At 50.7% G+C, this 15,942-nt stretch overlaps 5 protein-coding genes across 5 annotated transcripts; 2 read left to right on the top strand and 3 right to left on the bottom strand.

Moving 5' to 3' along the window:
- The first annotated feature begins 172 nt into the window (after positions 1 to 172).
- Positions 173 to 2,477, top strand: EDD37DRAFT_6700 (fungal trichothecene efflux pump). Its single transcript, XM_062819351.1, has 4 exons — positions 173 to 1,090; positions 1,167 to 1,241; positions 1,301 to 1,970; positions 2,046 to 2,477. The coding sequence occupies exons 1-4, from the start codon at positions 266 to 268 to the stop codon at positions 2,141 to 2,143; spliced, it is 1,668 nt and encodes a 555-aa protein (XP_062674331.1). The 5' UTR covers positions 173 to 265; the 3' UTR covers positions 2,144 to 2,477.
- Positions 2,255 to 4,753, bottom strand: EDD37DRAFT_6690 (CoA-transferase family III domain-containing protein). The gene is made up of 7 exons (XM_062819334.1): positions 4,350 to 4,753; positions 4,258 to 4,295; positions 3,330 to 4,179; positions 3,218 to 3,260; positions 3,072 to 3,154; positions 2,925 to 3,003; positions 2,255 to 2,842 (listed from the first exon to the last, which is right to left on the bottom strand). The coding sequence occupies exons 1-7, from the start codon at positions 4,649 to 4,651 to the stop codon at positions 2,483 to 2,485; spliced, it is 1,755 nt and encodes a 584-aa protein (XP_062674332.1). The 5' UTR covers positions 4,652 to 4,753; the 3' UTR covers positions 2,255 to 2,482.
- Positions 4,754 to 4,925: 172 nt separating this feature from the next.
- EDD37DRAFT_684317 (uncharacterized protein) lies at positions 4,926 to 7,686 on the top strand. Its single transcript, XM_062819868.1, has 9 exons — positions 4,926 to 5,138; positions 5,194 to 5,368; positions 5,418 to 5,596; positions 5,786 to 6,044; positions 6,099 to 6,477; positions 6,528 to 6,734; positions 6,834 to 6,942; positions 6,992 to 7,023; positions 7,080 to 7,686. Exons 2-9 carry the CDS (start codon positions 5,203 to 5,205, stop codon positions 7,651 to 7,653), a joined length of 1,905 nt encoding a protein of 634 aa, XP_062674333.1. The 5' UTR covers positions 4,926 to 5,138; positions 5,194 to 5,202; the 3' UTR covers positions 7,654 to 7,686.
- Positions 7,687 to 13,585: 5,899 nt separating this feature from the next.
- EDD37DRAFT_6742 (uncharacterized protein) lies at positions 13,586 to 14,387 on the bottom strand. Its single transcript, XM_062819501.1, has one exon. It carries the CDS (start codon positions 14,145 to 14,147, stop codon positions 13,683 to 13,685), a length of 465 nt encoding a protein of 154 aa, XP_062674334.1. The 5' UTR covers positions 14,148 to 14,387; the 3' UTR covers positions 13,586 to 13,682.
- Positions 14,388 to 15,902, bottom strand: EDD37DRAFT_6741 (uncharacterized protein). Its single transcript, XM_062819495.1, has one exon. The coding sequence runs from the start codon at positions 15,471 to 15,473 to the stop codon at positions 14,628 to 14,630; it is 846 nt and encodes a 281-aa protein (XP_062674335.1). The 5' UTR covers positions 15,474 to 15,902; the 3' UTR covers positions 14,388 to 14,627.
- Positions 15,903 to 15,942: the final 40 nt, after the last annotated feature.

Raw genomic sequence — 15,942 nt, forward strand, 5'->3', positions numbered from 1 at the left:
AGTAGACCGACGACCACGGCTGCCATCAGTGAAGGCCTCAAATTTCCCAAGGACCTCTTCTCATAGAAACCGCTTCTAAATCAAACATCATGGGCCAGGAACCAGGAGAATATCACGTCTCTCACGACGCAGTTCCGAGCGGGACCGACTCCGCCCAGGAAAATTCGGCCCACCTCGAGGCCCCGGACAGAAAGGAGGACCAGGAAAAGGCCACCGACACCTGAATTCCTACCACTGACGAGGAATACGTTGTCACGTTCAAGACATGGATTGTTGTCGGGGTAAGCATGGGTTGATTTCAAACTATGACGAGGAGTGGCAGTTTACTAAGAGCCTACCCCAGATTCTCTCCCTGTCTTACGGCATCTCCTTTTGGATCGTTCCCACGCTCAGCTCGGTCCAAAGCGTGATCGCAACAGAACTTGGTGATCCTTCTGGCTCCGCGTTCTGGATTCCCATCTACACGACGGGTGTCACGATCGCTTTCATGGTCTGCGGTGCAAACTCTGACCTGTTTGGCCGCCGGTGGTTCATCATTGGCGGCAATGTCCTGCTTTTCATCGGCTACATCGTCATGGGCAGTGCCAAAAACAACACCGCCATGATCGCCTCGTGTGCGGTCATCGGTTTCGGCGCAGGCAACGCCCAACTCGCCGCTTTCGCTCTGCCCGAGCTTCTCCCCAACAAATGGCGCCATATCGGTGTTGTTCTGGCGGACCTGGGAATCTACTTCGCCACGATTGTGGGACCTATCGCAGGGCGCTACAGCGTCCGACATGGAGGTGCGTGGCGGTGGCTAGCCTATGGCCCTGCAATTGCTGTCGCTTTCTCCTTTGCTGGCCTGATCGCGTTTTACTATCCGCCAAAGCATCCCCGAGGAATCCCATTCAAGCAAGCGCTCCGGGAGCTCGACTATCTTGGCGCCATTCTCTTCATCATCTCCATCACCCTGATCCTGGTCGGGATTATCTACACAACCGTCGAGAGCTCTTCGTCCCCACGGGTGATTGGAACCCTCGTTGCTGGCTTTGTAACCCTGGTCGTCTTTGGATTGTGGGAGACATTTGCTTCGTTGAAGCAGCCACTAACAGTCAGTACTATCCCCATTCCTCGATGTGCTTATCGGCCGCCTCGGAGCCATTGTTCATCGCTGACAAGAGCTATAGCCGACTCGAGTTTTCACTCGTAATAAGGGACGGGATCTGACCGCTCCTTTCATAGCGGGCTTCGTTGTTACAATGGTGAGAAGACTGCCTTCTCACGAGTCGGCGGCTGCGATTGCTAACAAGCCAAACTCCAGTTTTTCAACTCTGTCAACATCATCTGGCCGACTCAAATCAACGTCTTCTATACCAACGCGACGAGCTCCTTCACCAAGGCAATCATCCTGACACTGCCACAAGGTCTGGGGCTTGCAACTGGCTCTGTCCTCCTCTCGGTTCTCGGTTCTAGAATCGGCCATTGGCGCTGGAGCATGATCGGCTCTTTCACGCTGATGGTCCTCTTTGGCGGACTCCTCGCCATGGGCAATCCAGACAGGAAGGCCCTGATGATCGCATGCGTCTTCCTGTGCGAAGTTGCGTACGGCTGGGCACAGTACCTCAATATCACGTACATCCAGTTCGGAGTCGACCAGGTCGAGCTGGGCATCTCGGGCGGCTTGGCCGGAGTCGCCCGTTTCGGCGGGGCCTCAATCGCGGTTGCCGTCTACACGACGATTCTGGTCAACACTCAGAGCTCGAGCGCGGCGTCGTTGATTCCTCCTGCCGTCCGAGCAGCCGGCTTGCCTGCATCGTCGGTCGCGGCCTTTGAATCTGCGCTGCCGTTGGGAGCTGCAGCGTTGGAAAAGGTCCCCGGCATTACGCTGGCAATCATCGAGGCTGGCGGGGCGGCGTTTCAGCAGAGCTACGTGCATGGCTTGCGAGTCATGGCTCTCTCCTCGATTGCATTTGGTGTGGTGGGGATTATTGGTGAGTTCCATCTTCCGTCACGGCATGCCACCAGGCTGGACAAATCCGAGTGCTGACCCCGAATCTCTTATTCAGCCTGTTGCTTCTGTGTCGACATCGGACCCAAGATGAACGCGAAGATCGAGGTCTTCCTTGAGAATGACAAGAATGCCGACAAGAATGTCTACCACTGATGTGGGATGAGTGGGAGAGGTTCGATGTTGGGAGTGGGTGGCCGGGGCCAGATAGCACCTCAGAGAAGAATGGATGGATTTGATGCACCCAGATTAGATCCTCAAGAGCACACAGTTTCGTCCAAGATTTGGGACCCCACAGACCCGATATATGCCTGTTCAAGACACGATTCTGTACCAGCGTTGGCAGTAAGCGACTCCCGGCTCAGAACCTGTACCACAGGGGACTTCAGCGACGTTGAAAGGTCATGGGTGGTCTGGCAATTGATGCTATGATTCATTCTAATTTGCGGCGTGAGCCAGCGGCCATATAACTAGCCCTGTCCCTCCAGGATCAGACTACACAACAACCTCGGTCATCAAATCATCCGGCCATCTCGGCTGATCCACCCCGTTCCCTCTCGTGCCCACATTGAACCCCAGTTTCACCTTGCCCTCGGGAAAGGCCAAGATGGGCGCTACAAACCGCACCGTCTTGCCAATCGCGCCGCTCTCCCTCTCGACAAAGAACTCGTCTTTGAACAGCTTGTCGGCCGAATTCTCGCGTAACTGCCGCATGTAGCTTGGGATGATCTGGAACATGTTGTGGTAGTGGCGGAAGACCGGCCGGCCATTTTGCGTCCAGAGGCGGTCCCATACCTGAGGCGGGTATGTTCCGACCGAATTGACGAGCCATTGCGAGTAGTAATTCAGTGCGATCTAGATCGAGACACAGCGTGAGTGGGAAAGACATGGAGGGTGATGTTGAGTGGGAGGGCAACGGTCGTCGGTGGGAACTTACGTCTACTTGCCAGGAACCGCCCCTCTGGCCGCGACGGATGATGGCATCCACAATTCCGCAGAGTCCGGCGACGCCGGTACTGGAGTTGGGTGGCATGTTAGAAATGGCAGAGGCCGAGAGACGGGGATGGTGAAGACGGTATCTTACCAGTAGTCCGAGTTGGGAAGCACGGGAGTGACGGGCTCATCGTTTCCCATGGCTCGCCCGAACTCCATGGACACACCGGAGTTCTATAGGTGTGTCAGTATCAGTATCTGCCAAGGCAAATTTCGCCGTGACTTGGAAGATCTTACGGCGTCTGAGATCTGCTGCCAGCCTGACCGGAAGGACCAAGGTCTAGAAAATTATCAGTACGTACGAAAGAAAAGGGTCAGGTCAGTAATCGGTGGGAGAGCAGCGCCTTACCCGTGGTAACCATAGCAGTTCTCCCTCGCGACGATGATACCGCGTTCGCGATCCTTGCAAAGCTGAATGATATCAGCGCAACCGAAACCGTACTTCTCCATGACACCAGGTCTGTAACCCTGAACTACCACGTCGGCTTCCAAAATCAGGCCCTTCAGGATCTCCCGGTCTTGTTCGTGGCGCAGATCGAGATGAGCATTCCATTTTCCCCAGTGCAGGTCAGGATGAAGTTGGGAGGCATCAGGCACGTGCGGTGCCGTGACCCTCATGACGCTGGCACCCCACTCAGCTAGCCCACGAGTGACGGCCGGTGCTGCAATAACCCGAGTGAGGTCAACTACCTTGAGGCCAGCCAGAGGTCGCGCTACTCCTGTCTGCGGAGTCGAATGCCACCAAACTGGCTTTTGTGCAGGATTGGGCGTCTCATAGATCTCGTACAGGCCGACATGCGCGTTTGCCTTGCCATGCTCACTGTTTGCGTACTCATCAGGTGTCCAACAGATAGTCCCGGCGGCTTTGACTTCCTTGCTGACCTTTTTCTCGAGCTCTTCGCTGTCATACTGAGCCACGGCTTCAGCAAAGGGAACAATGGCTTCCTCGAATGTCTTGACTTCTGGTTTGTGGTGGGGGAAGCCAAAGAAATCCAGCATCGGCACGGGATCCAACGACCCATGGATGTGGAAGAAGCGTCCATCTTTTGTTTTGAAAATGTTGGTTGCTTGCCCGCGGTGAAGTGGTTGCAACCAATCGTGATAGTCGCAATTCTTGAACAATGGGTAGAGCTGTGCAGAGTCCTTCTTTCCAAGGGTTTGCCCACTGATCGTATTCTCGCCATGGGGGTCAATGGTCCCTAGGGGGACATTCAGTCAGTTTCAGGCCTTGAGAGGGAGAACGTGACTCGGCTCCACAAGGACCTTGAAGTGCTCACAAAAGAAACATGACATGGCGAAGAGTTGTGCATGGTCACTGGCTTTGGTCAGCATTGCCATGGCCGGCCAGATCAATTTTCAAAACACTAACGTATCAACGACAATCTCTTGTGGTTCAACGCCATATTTTTCGACCAGAAGAGCATTCAAGAATACAGCTTCCAAGCCTTTCAAGGCGGAGATGCTCTCTGCAAACCTCCAATTGATTGCAAGGCTGGGGAAGTCAGAGCCCTTGAAGGTAATCTTTCGGGAGTACTCTTCGTAACCTCTGGGCAAGTCGTTCGCATTCAGGGGATTCCGAAGGATGCCCTCTTCAAAGACTTTCCGAGTCTGCTCGGGAACCGAGTATGAATCGGCATCCCCCTGGTAATCAGCGACTTTGACGACCCCCATGATGTCTTGGGTTGAAGCGGAGGAAAGAAGGGAGACTGCAGAGTAAGCTTTCGCAGAGCTGCTCGGTTCAACTAGGGAGTTGGCATTCTCAGTCACTTGGCTTGTTATATAAAATCAAAGCTGGGGAGAGAGTCCGGGGCCCGATAGTAGGCCGGGCTCACAGCTGACAGATTGTAAATGCCGGGTTGGGGTTACTGCCGGTTCCACCATCATTGCTTGCACTATCGCTCGGCGTAAGGATTTTCTTACAGCATGCAACGCCTCACCCGAATAGCGGGAAACGGGATACCACGAGTCCCGCACTCAGGGGTGATCTTTAGACCTATTTCCTCTTCCAACCTTGACGCATTGACAAAAAATGCAAAGCAGTCTTTCTAGAGTCGATACGCTAGCGTTGTTGCCAGTTGTTTTGTCTCGACCTTTTTCGTCCATCCCACAGAGATCTATCTGCAAGCCTTGCCACGTCTCTCACATTTGATTGCTTCCCGTAGGTGCTGGTCTCGTACAGCTGTTCCATGCCACATCAATCACTCACATTGTAGTCTACAAATATGGGCGACGCAACTTTGATATCGCCGCAATGCACGGAGTCTGAAACTGTCCGACGGCCCATCAGGATCGCGAACTGCGCTGGGGCGAAGCCCGACTCGGGTATTCACATGCTCAACCAGACCCTGTATAGCAATGCCGATGTCATTACTGGGGATTACCTCGCCGGTGAGTTATGTCCTGCTGGGCCTGTTGAGTGGACCATTGATTCTGGTAGAGATGAACCTGGCTTCCAACGCAACAGCATTCAAGGCGGGAACGCACCCAGGCTATGAGGAAACGGCTCTGGGAGGACTGACCTTGAGTCTGAAGGGGTTGAACGAGAAGCGCATCAAAGTGGTTATAAACGGAGGAGCGTTGAATCCCAAGGGTCTCGCGGAGAGGATCCAGGAAATGGTAGGTCTATTTACAGCATTTGTCGAAAAGGATCTATGCCCCTCAAGTTTGGACCTCCTTCACGGGCTTTGACGTCCTTGTACGGAAATTTCCGAGGGCGACTGCTCAACGTGATGGCGAGGAGCTCTCCTCCTCGACTCCGTCGCCGCTGGCGACATACTATCCCGATCGTAACTGACAGTCCCAAAGGTTGATAGCGAGCGGTTGAGCTTAAAGATTGCTTGGGTCTCTGGAGATGATCTCCTCCACAGGGCTGATGAGCTCCTTTCCACGCAAGCAAATCATTTGGATTCAACCAACCCAGATATCAAGATTTCCCAGTCGACTCTCTGTTTCCTCAACGATCGCAAGCAGAACGTTTTCAGCCAGCCACTCCTCAGCGCCAATGCGTATCTAGGAGCTCGCGCTATCACCAAGGGTCTCCGAGAAGGAGCTGATATCGTCATCTGTGAGTAGGACTATGGACGAAATGTCTTCAGAAGATATAGCTGACCTTTGAAAGGTGGCCGTGTCTCTGACGCATCCCCTGTGATTGGTGCTGCGCAGTGGTGGCATGGCTGGTCCGATACATCCTATGATGAATTGGCAGGTGCATTAGTCGCGGGTCATCTAATTGAGTGTTCCACTTATTCTACGGGCGGCAACTTTGCTGGGTTCTATAAATATTCGACGGAAGACCTGCTCGACTTAAGTCCTCCTGTTGCCGAGATCGATGCAAAAGGCGAAGCTGTAATCACGAAAGCAGAGAAGCTTCGGGGTTATGTGACCAAAGATGTCATCACATGTCAGCTCCTCTACGAGCTCCAAGGTGATATATACCTCAACAGCTGTGTGAAAGCTGATCTGTCAGAGGTTTCCGTTGAGCAAGAATCTGAAAACCGGTAGGGGTCCACCACAGTGCTGCTAGAATCGTGGGCTTACAAAGCTTCAGTGTACATGTCAAGGGTGTTCGAGGACTTCCCCCTCCTCCGACCACCAAATTTGCCGTGTTTTATCAGGGCGGTTACCAGTGCGAGATTACGATCAATGCTACGGGGTACGCTACGTCGAGAAAGTACGATTTATTCGAGGCCCAGATGAAATCAAAGTTGGAGGAGCTCGGCGTTCTTGACAAGCTGGATGTGTTTGAGTTCCAGAGGTAAGGAAGACGAGTTCCCTCTTTCTCATGTCCACAGCGCCCCCATCGGTCTTCTGATGGAGCTGTCAAAGGCTACATTAAACTAATTCTAAGTCACAGAGTCGGGATTCCAGCCAAAAACCCCAGCCACCAGTTGCAAGCAACGACGTACCTCCGAATGTTTGCCCAAGCCCTAGAAGAGGAGCCTCTGCGTCTCGTCGCAAAAGCCGTAAGATTTCAAGTCACATTAGCATTTCCAAGGGCTGATTCAAGTCTAGTACTGGTACTATATGATGCAACACTTTGCTGGGCAAGTAGTCCTCCGCCTCGACGCTCTCCTCAGAATTCCTAACAATCCCGTTTCAGATTCTGCTCTTCCAACGATATCCGAACCCTAGCCCCCCTGAGTTTCCCAGCCTTTTTCCCAGGCGTTGTCCAACAATCCCAGCTCCATGAAGCAGTTCACTTCCTCGGTGCATCTCCCAAATCATTCGACGCCGGACATCCTCCTGCATACGAGGAACTGGCTGCTCGTCGTAACTACCAGCCTACTTCGCCCGTACCACTCTCCTCTTTCGGCGAGACAGCGTTCCGGCCCCTGGGGGATGTGGCCCTTGCGCGCTCCGGCGACAAAGGCGCCAATGTCAACATCGGCCTCTTCGTCCACACCGACGACGAATGGGACTGGCTTCGTAGCTTTCTCACCACGGACTGCCTCCAGCAGCTCATGGGCGAGGACTGGAGGCCTGACTACTTTGTGGAGCGTGTCGAGTTCCCTCACCTGAAAGCGGTGCATTTTGTGATTTATGGGCCTCTGGGTCGTGGCGTCAGTTCATCTAGCCGGCTTGATGCTTTGGGAAAGGCCTTTGCCGAGTTTATTCGCGCTAGGTATGTGCATATTCCGAAGAAGTTCCTGACACAGGTCAGGTCGGTGGAATAGATGACCGGTAGATGGGAATGAGTGAATTGACCCAAGATTTGACCTTCTCGCTGCATGAGAGCAGATAAGTTGAGGTGATCGTGAAATGCTTCTCTTCTTCCCCGAGCCCGGCGCCCCCTGTCTGTGCTGCTGCACCTCAAGGGAGTGCTACGGACAAGAAGTAACCAAAATGTCGTATTTCCCTCTTAGGCCTTGTGGCGTGTAGGCCGCCTACCAAAGATATCGTCGATGCAAGCACGGGTGTCTTCCCACTGCACTGTGTCTGATCCCGTCCAGTTGACGTGGAGGTCTCTCCTCGGCGCGCGCCGACGGTGCCAGATGGGCGGCGTTCACACACCATCCTGCAAAGAACGTCTTCCTGCTGAGGCATGATTGGACCAAGCCAGAAAGCGGAAACACGGGCCAGACTGGAAACCAGAGAACTTTGACAGCCAACTAAAGTTACAAAGTACCTCGGGAGCCACCCAATACCGTGGAGTAGCAAGGCATACGGCCTACATTGTGGCCGGTACGGCTGTATTTTGACTCTTGACATGGGTACGCCGAGTGCTGGTTGGCTTGAAACTCTGGATGAAGGAACGGTGCGGATGCCACAAAATCTCAATTTCCCATTCCAAAAGTAAGGGGGTTATCCAAGAAGGAGATTCCTGGATAAGCGACCAGGTAACAGCCATCTTCAATGGGATTTCCGTCTGCTCGCGGCCTTGCCAGCTTCTTCTGGGCGTTACTACACTACAACCTCGCCTGCAACTTGTCGGCCGTCTCGCCCAGGGCGTAGTCGTTCTTTGCCGTCTTGCTCCTCACCGTCTCGGCCAATTCACGCGTGACACTACGGGCCTCGACGGCCGGATTGTAGCCCAGACCGGACAACTTTGCAATCTCTTCGGCGCTCTGAGACACGGCGGTGTTGGTGCGCCCGTCGGCGCGCTTGTAGACGGTGACGACGACGGCGCCGCCCAGACCCAGGTTGTGCTGGAGCGCGACGTCGAGGTCACGGCCGTTGTTGGCCCAGCCGCGCAGGTGCCAGGTCCATCGATTTCACAAGGACAACCTTACTCCGCAAGCACAGGAACGTGTCGACCCGATATTGGCCTTCTCACAACACACTAAGTTTGCGATGGGTTTGTTGTTGCATCCGTGGCCCTACTGTTTACATCCTAAGCTAGTACCTGTGCTGTCTCCACCCAAGGTGCGGCGTAGAATACACACCAAGAGCTATTCGTTGCCGCGATTGCCCCAGCCCCTAGAATTGAGGCCATCAATCATACGATTCAACCAGATTGCATTATCTTCTTGAAGTGCCAGCATATGAGTTGTGAACTAGCGAGCATCACTCAATCAGCTGTCCCTATGCTTCGCAAATACGAGCGCTATTCTGTAACCTGGAGATCCAAAAGTCTTACGGAAACCAAGATCCAGTACCGCAACTTGGTCGATAGCTGGATTGACGAAGTTGTCGAACCTGGCACGAGAGTCCCATAAGAAGATGGTGGAACTATGCCTACTCGAAGATCTGGAGATGCCTGTGAACCCGAGCTGAAGCGTGGAGGGCCATCTGTGGCAATTCTATCTTGGAAGGAGATGTTCCCTCGCAGAAACGGTACGTACGTTGTCTACTCGATTTTGACTCAAAGTCGACTCTCCTAGGTCATTCAAGGACCTGTTCAGATTTACGACACTGGTTCTGTTATAGAAAGCATATTTTATTGTGAATGCTTTGTGCGAGATACTCCGTTGGGGTGACACGACATTTTGAAAATGGCTGCTGGCCATTATGTCCGGACTACAAGCGGCTTGATATCGATAGGAAGGAAAATATTCTTCTGTCTACTATAGTTTTCGAAGTGCAGCTATCTTCCACAGCATACGAACTTTTGCTCACAAATTGGACTCGAAATCACGTGAAATTTACCTTGGCTAGTTATGATTTCACGGAGGACTTGTCATTGCTCAAGGGCCGTAGGGGCCCGTCAGACTATATACCTATCCGGAGGTCGTACATCGTATACGATATCCTCCTAAGTTAGTTGGCGGCCTTCGGCCGTCTTTATATCCCTTCGTAGAGCTAAGGTAGCTAAATAATTATATCCTTCTTGTTATGAATCGCTCCACTAGGGTGTCCACGAGACAAGGGGTTCCTGAGCAAGGTATGGCAGTAAGAGAGCACGTCGAGTGTCTTGAGCGAGACTGATCAATACTCAAACGTATGGGTATGATCGTTAACGAAGTTGACTACAAAGGAAAGCTATGTAATGACTGTCGTATATATATCTCTGGTGGCTCCCTGGTGATCTCTATGGCTCTGGTGGCTCTGTACGGAGCGCTGGGAGCCACGGGATCCAGCAGAGCCACGGAGGTCACGTGATGGTGTCTCACGTGCCCTTGACCTTTCCTTTGTGGTCTGGCTGTCGTCACAGCTTGGGTGCGGCCATGTATAAGGCCTGGTTCGTAACACTCTTTTCTTTCTATCGCTCGTTCGTAAAGCTAATTATTAATCTTAATAGATCTGGCGACCAGTTTCTTGTATTCGTCTGGTCGCTCGATCCCTATCTTATCTTTAATCGAGTTCTTTAGTCCTAAGTAATAGGCTAATACAAAGGCATTCGATTCCTAATCGAGTTTAGTAGCAAGCCTCTAAAACAACGTATAGTACTAGGCTACTAACCTAGTCTATCGGAGTTACTAAATATATTGGGCTACTACTTATTTCTCTCCTAGTATACCAAAGATCTATTTAAGTCGAGCTTCGAAAATATTAAAGTTATCGAAGATAGTCTTGGTTTCCTTATCTTATTGGTCCGAGTAAGTCGTAAGATAATCCACTATGACTAGTTTAAACCAGTGGAAGGCTAAGCCCTTTATATAAAGTCCGGCGTATAGGACCCTATCGGTATATATATTATACTTATCTCGCTATAGTGTAAACACTACTTTAAGTTATATAAGGAATATACCGAGCTTAGCCCTATCCCTATAGAAGTACTTTACTTTAAGGTTACTCTTCTTACGATTATCTCTATAGATCCTAGCTCCTTATGGAGCCGAGGATCTAATCGATCCTGTTAGTGATAGCGAACGAACGGTTTACTTAGAGCTAGCCATAGTGCTAATACGTTCTTTAGAGGGTAGTTAAAGTATTATGAATCGCTCCACTAGGGTGTCACGAGACAGGGGTTCCTAAGCAGAGGGAAGTATTAAGGTATAGTAGTAAGAGAGCACGTCGAGTATCTTGAGCGAGACTAATCAATACTTAAACGTATAGGTATGATCGTTAACGAAGTTAACTACGAACTATAACTATAAGAAGTACTCTTCCTATATAGCCGTAGTATTCTGGTTTGATCTGTATGATCCGTTGCTCTGTCCCATAGAGTATATAGAGTAATAGAGTATAGCTAATCTATATGATCTATTGCTCTGTTCTACAGAGCACACAGGTCAACAGAGCAGTCACGTGTCATCACGTAACGCTTAGGCGGGCTTCGCTAGACCTTCCTAGGTCTTGGAGTATCCTGACTGGTCATGACCTGGTCAAGGTCGTTTCGATTTACTTAAGACTTTACTTTAGTTTACTTAAAGTCTTATCTCTATATTTAAGGGTCTTTATTTTACTTTACTTAATCGTTATATATTACGACGATAAATATCTCGTCGTTATTTATTTTCGAAGCTTATTATCGATTAATTAAGTAGTCGTATTAATAGAGTATCGCTAATAATAGTAATATAGCTTCGAAGGCTATCGTTAAGTATATAAGAGCCTTATATCTATATATATATATCTCTTCTTTCTTCTTAATCTTCTTTCTTTTCTATTATAGATAATTATTCTTTCTTATTATCTATTCTCTATCTTAATTATCTTTAAAATCTTTTAAGTTATTTAATCTTTAATCTAAGTCTCGATTATTTATTATACGAGCTTAAGATATCGTTTAATATTTATCGTTTATATATAAAGTAGTATCGACGTATAGAAGCGATTATAAGAGATCTAAAGAATCGTTCTTCTATTAAGATACTTATTCTAATAAGAATTAGTATTCTACCTTAGTTTCTAGTTACTAATATCGCTTATTTAATAATATTCGAAGCTAATCATTAAGGGTAAATCTAAGCTAATTATCTTCTCTTAATAACGGCGTAATATTCGAACTAAAGTTTAGAACTTTCGTAACTCTTAATCGACTATTCTAAACTTACTCGATATTTTCTTGTATATTCGTTCGTTAGAGTACTATAGTGATAGGGATTTTAATAGCGTTTATATTTAGTTAGTAGCTATAGTATATATAAGAGCGAAGTTAAAGACTAAGCTTACTCTTATTATATCGGAATTAGTAAGCCTTTATCTTCGAAAGAGCATAACTTGCCACGACGAGACACATCAATTCTTGGGCCTCAATGCCCGAGTCACAGGAGTTCAAATCGGCTCAGACGAATCTGAACATCCTCCTCTTGCCCATCATGAGAGTCCCACAGCCACAGTGCTCGTCTTCGCCCATAGTGTCCTTGGCAGGGTTGCTCCGGTCAGAAGCCTTTCTGAGTTCATCGCGGAGCCAGAAAAAGTCGTCGCCGGAGGACATCGAGTCGTCCGAGTCCGAGTCCGAGTCCGAGTCCGAGTCAGTCGTTTCCCAGCTGTCTCCAGTCTCGTCTAGCACCTGTGCGATGTCCACAACAGCCGGCTCTAATTCGTCCTCGCACATAATTTGCGACGCAGTTCCGCTTGCATCCGACACGATTGACGCCTCGGCTTAGCAGTTCTGCCCACCTCCACTACTCGAGGCACCTCTATCCTGACGACGGGTATTGCACAGCCTTTGACGGTGTTTGTAAGGCTTTTTCGTTCTGTGGATAGTCGATTTTGCTGCAAAGCCTGGGTAGTGTGGAGAGGAGTTCCTGCAACCTACATTCCACTCCTCTTTGCTGTCGGCGTACGTGATGTATGGCCATCTCTCGCCACGCAACATCCCATGGACATATGCTGGATCGATCCAACTCGTAGAAAAGTCGCTCATGTGCCTTCGGGCGAACAATGAAGGGAAGCTTTCAGCCGGTTAAGGAGGACGATGATGTCGTCGTCTTTTGGAGATAAGGCATCATGATACCTCGTCACGAAGTAGCCGGACTCTGTGAGGAAGAAGCACATGCCACGCCTGGTGGTGCCCACCGCACGTGCGTATGCTTCGAGGTCTTCCATGGTGCTGCTGGCAGTCCATCGAAATTGAGTTGATCATCTCCGTCGACGGTTCTTGTCGCGGTCAGCTCCGTGTCGCGTTCGCAAGAGATACATTCGACTGGCGGGTTGGCACACTCCATGATGACGGAATGCCAAAACAAAAAGGCTTGTAGTAGTTACTTGGGGGCTCGAGAAGATTCTGATCTCCCAAGAAGGGGACGTTGCCAGACCGAGCGACGCGATGATCTCGTTGTAGCGATTGTCGTTGTGGATCTCAGCTTCATATTCATCCTGAATGAGCGTTTGGCAGGCGATTTCAACGCTTTCACCATCTGGGTAGCTCGCAAGTCTTAAAGTGAGCTCTGTCCATTCCTGCAAGGTTGCAATCATGTTTTGCGGAACTTCTTCGGAATGGAGCATTGAGAAAAATAACTCGATCGACGGAGACGCCCAATCATCTCAATACTCGGTCACCCCAAGACATCGAGGAGCAGGAACTCGAATCTCCCCCTGCCTGGAAATCGCTGTGGTGCATGACGGCAAGCCGGGCAGTTCGAGACCAGTCCGCAACCGAAGAAGGCAGATCAGCCATGGTTGACGGTTCCACGCGATACAGTATCGACAGTCCGATTCTGTTTTTGATCACAATCAGCGCAATCATTGTGGTGAAGGTGAACACTTTAGCCGCAGAGAAAGATTCATCGTAGTTTGGTTGCACCGTCTCCAGGCCGTAGAATCGTGCCATCCCCGTTGAGCGCAAACACCTTGTCCCGCAAAGCGGTGGCCTTCATTGCATTGCTCTCTTCGAGAAGACTTTCCAATGTTGGATTGCGCCGTTAGACGGTCTTTTTTACGATGGTCCTCTCTCCCTTGAAATCTTGATGTCTCGGGAAGCCGACCAGTGAGCTCGCATTATCGACATGGAGTGCTTGGGAGCGAGCATACGGGCGCTGCACTCATGACTTGTTCCCAGAAAGGCATTGCCAGTCCCATCATGCCCACGAGGTTGATTTTGACCATACAGAACTTTGGCATTGGGTGCGAGCGCAACCTCTTGGGTTGTCCATGTTCGCCAGAACCAAGCGCGGCCGAGAAGATCATCGAAGGCCTTTATGAGGGCGTCTTTGTCCTTGACAAGGAAGCCTGTGCCTGCTCCACGTCCGAGTTGCAGGTCGGATATCTCTTGTCCCATGGTCTTGGGTAGCATTGGCCGCAAGGCAAGGTATTCGAGGAGACTGATTACCCGATCGCTGTATTCCGTGCCCTCACCAAGCCAAATCAAAGCGTTTCTCGCTCGCGAATATATCTCGTGCATGATGCCGACTTGTTAGCTTCGTTCCGGTATCGGCGACTGATCGATACAAACAACGTCGATACGTCATTCCACACGAGTTTCGGGGAACAGGAATTTGCGAGCTGTGCGAAGCCAGGTCGAGCGTGGAGCTGCCCCAGACATGTGATATCGCGTCATATCTGGGAGGGATGTCGAGATCGACCTCGATGAGCGTTCCCTGTAACTGTTTGCCGAAGGCGCTCATTTTAATAGTCGCGTAGCGACGATTTTGATGGCCGGTACTGGTAGATTTCCATTTTCAACGTGGTGATGGGACTGTCACGATACTGATGGCCTACGAGGATTATCATAGGGAAAGTAGCCAATGGCTCTGAGCAAGAACATTCAGTGCATGGACATAGCACTCTTCTGGTTGCAGCAGTGGTAAGAACATGGCTGTAGTACGGATTGAGGGTCTAAGGTCATTGCATGTCGTGCATTATATGCTTGACAACGGACTCCTCAAGTCCTCCCGGTACTCTGCACGATAGCCCCATCGACCACCAACTCAGTTCCCGTGATGTATCGTGCTGCAACATTACTCGAGAGAAAGACGACTGCGTGCGCCACATCCTCCGATGTCCCCATCTGCCCGGTCGGAACCTGGGCATGCCTCGTCTTCACGAATCCCTCATAGTCACCGCCCGCGTACTTCTCAGCGAGGACCTGGACAAGTGGCGTGAACATTAGCCCCGGCAGCACAGCATTTAGCCTCACCCCCTTGTCTGCATAGATGACGGCTGTGTGCTTGGTGAATTGTGTGAGAGCAGCTTTCGTGGCAGCATATGCGACCTGCGGTTTGCCAATGTACCGGAGTGAGGCAACGCTGCTGATACTGACGACCGCGCCCGCCCGCTGAGCCTCCATAATCGGCAAAACCGAATGGCATGTCAGATATACGCTTTTCAGGTTGATGTCGACCTGGGAGTCCCAGACTGCTTCGGACATGTCTGCTGGTCCGCCCTTTTCGCTGCGCCCAACGTTGTTGATCAAGATATCGATGCGGTTGTGTTTCCGCATGCATTCTTGGACGAAACCCTCGACGGAGGACGAGGAAGTCACGTCGGCTTGGACAACGTCGATGGTGGCATCGGGGAGTTCAGCTTCGATCCGCGACTTGGTGCGCTGGCCGGCGTCAAGTCTGATGTCGCAGCCGAATATCTTGACGCCATTCCTTGCTAGAGCTAGGGAGATGGCGGCTCCATTGCCCCAGTTTGACGAATCTGCTGCGCCATCTTGGCCAATACCGGTTATCAAAGCGACTTTGCCTTTCAGGTCCGGGTATATGGGGGCATCTTGTGCCGACATCTTGTCCTCGTGAGAGACACTGAGTGGCTTGGTGTTGATGTACTGAAGCAGAGTCAAACAGAATCCGTTACTCTGTTATTCTGAAAGTTACGTCTCGTACATGACGTGCAGTGAGCATGCAAGATGGCTTGACAACCATAGATTTCCATGGCGGGAGGGTTTCCCCGCAAACATGTCCGCAGTTGTGTACGACAATGGAGAAGTGCAGTAGTTTTCTGATCCTCGGTAAGGGTCCTTTGGCCAGGCGTGGGGAGATGGGACGGGATGTGTAAGAGGGGTGACAAGGCCAGCAACATAAAGACATCCTTCGCCGCACCCACGGCTTCGTGCTGTATCTCCCTGGAATTGAGGCTTTGGGCGGGAAGTCAGCTCTTTTTGATTCCATATCTGTATTGAACTCCTGATATCTCAACAAATGTCACACTTAGGGGGCGACAGATTAGTTTGAGGCTCTGTGATATCAAAGGAA

The sequence above is a fragment of the Exophiala viscosa genome (assembly GCF_022695815.1).
Source record: "Exophiala viscosa unplaced genomic scaffold EDD37scaffold_1, whole genome shotgun sequence".
Lineage (NCBI taxonomy): Eukaryota > Fungi > Ascomycota > Eurotiomycetes > Chaetothyriales > Herpotrichiellaceae > Exophiala > Exophiala viscosa.

What these genes read in the sequence shown, in the direction of transcription:
- EDD37DRAFT_6700 (XM_062819351.1), top strand. Translation starts at nt 266, where the DNA reads ATGGATTGTTGTCGGGGTAAGCATGGGTTGATTTCAAACTATGACGAG. An exon ending in CGTTGAAGCAGCCACTAACA is followed by an intron (nt 1,091 to 1,166) that starts GTCAGTACTATC and finishes CAAGAGCTATAG; the next exon opens with CCGACTCGAGTTTTCACTCG. An exon ending in TGGTGTGGTGGGGATTATTG is followed by an intron (nt 1,971 to 2,045) that starts GTGAGTTCCATC and finishes TCTCTTATTCAG; the next exon opens with CCTGTTGCTTCTGTGTCGAC.
- EDD37DRAFT_6690 (XM_062819334.1), bottom strand. Translation starts at nt 4,651, where the DNA reads ATGGGGGTCGTCAAAGTCGCTGATTACCAGGGGGATGCCGATTCATAC. An exon ending in CGCCATGTCATGTTTCTTTT is followed by an intron (nt 4,180 to 4,257) that starts GTGAGCACTTCA and finishes ATGTCCCCCTAG; the next exon opens with GGACCATTGACCCCCATGGC. An exon ending in CTTCCCAACTCGGACTACTG is followed by an intron (nt 3,004 to 3,071) that starts GTAAGATACCGT and finishes ACCCAACTCCAG; the next exon opens with TACCGGCGTCGCCGGACTCT.
- EDD37DRAFT_684317 (XM_062819868.1), top strand. Translation starts at nt 5,203, where the DNA reads ATGGGCGACGCAACTTTGATATCGCCGCAATGCACGGAGTCTGAAACT. An exon ending in TACTGGGGATTACCTCGCCG is followed by an intron (nt 5,369 to 5,417) that starts GTGAGTTATGTC and finishes TGATTCTGGTAG; the next exon opens with AGATGAACCTGGCTTCCAAC. An exon ending in TGCGTCTCGTCGCAAAAGCC is followed by an intron (nt 6,943 to 6,991) that starts GTAAGATTTCAA and finishes ATTCAAGTCTAG; the next exon opens with TACTGGTACTATATGATGCA.
- EDD37DRAFT_6742 (XM_062819501.1), bottom strand. Translation starts at nt 14,147, where the DNA reads ATGCACGAGATATATTCGCGAGCGAGAAACGCTTTGATTTGGCTTGGT.
- EDD37DRAFT_6741 (XM_062819495.1), bottom strand. Translation starts at nt 15,473, where the DNA reads ATGTCGGCACAAGATGCCCCCATATACCCGGACCTGAAAGGCAAAGTC.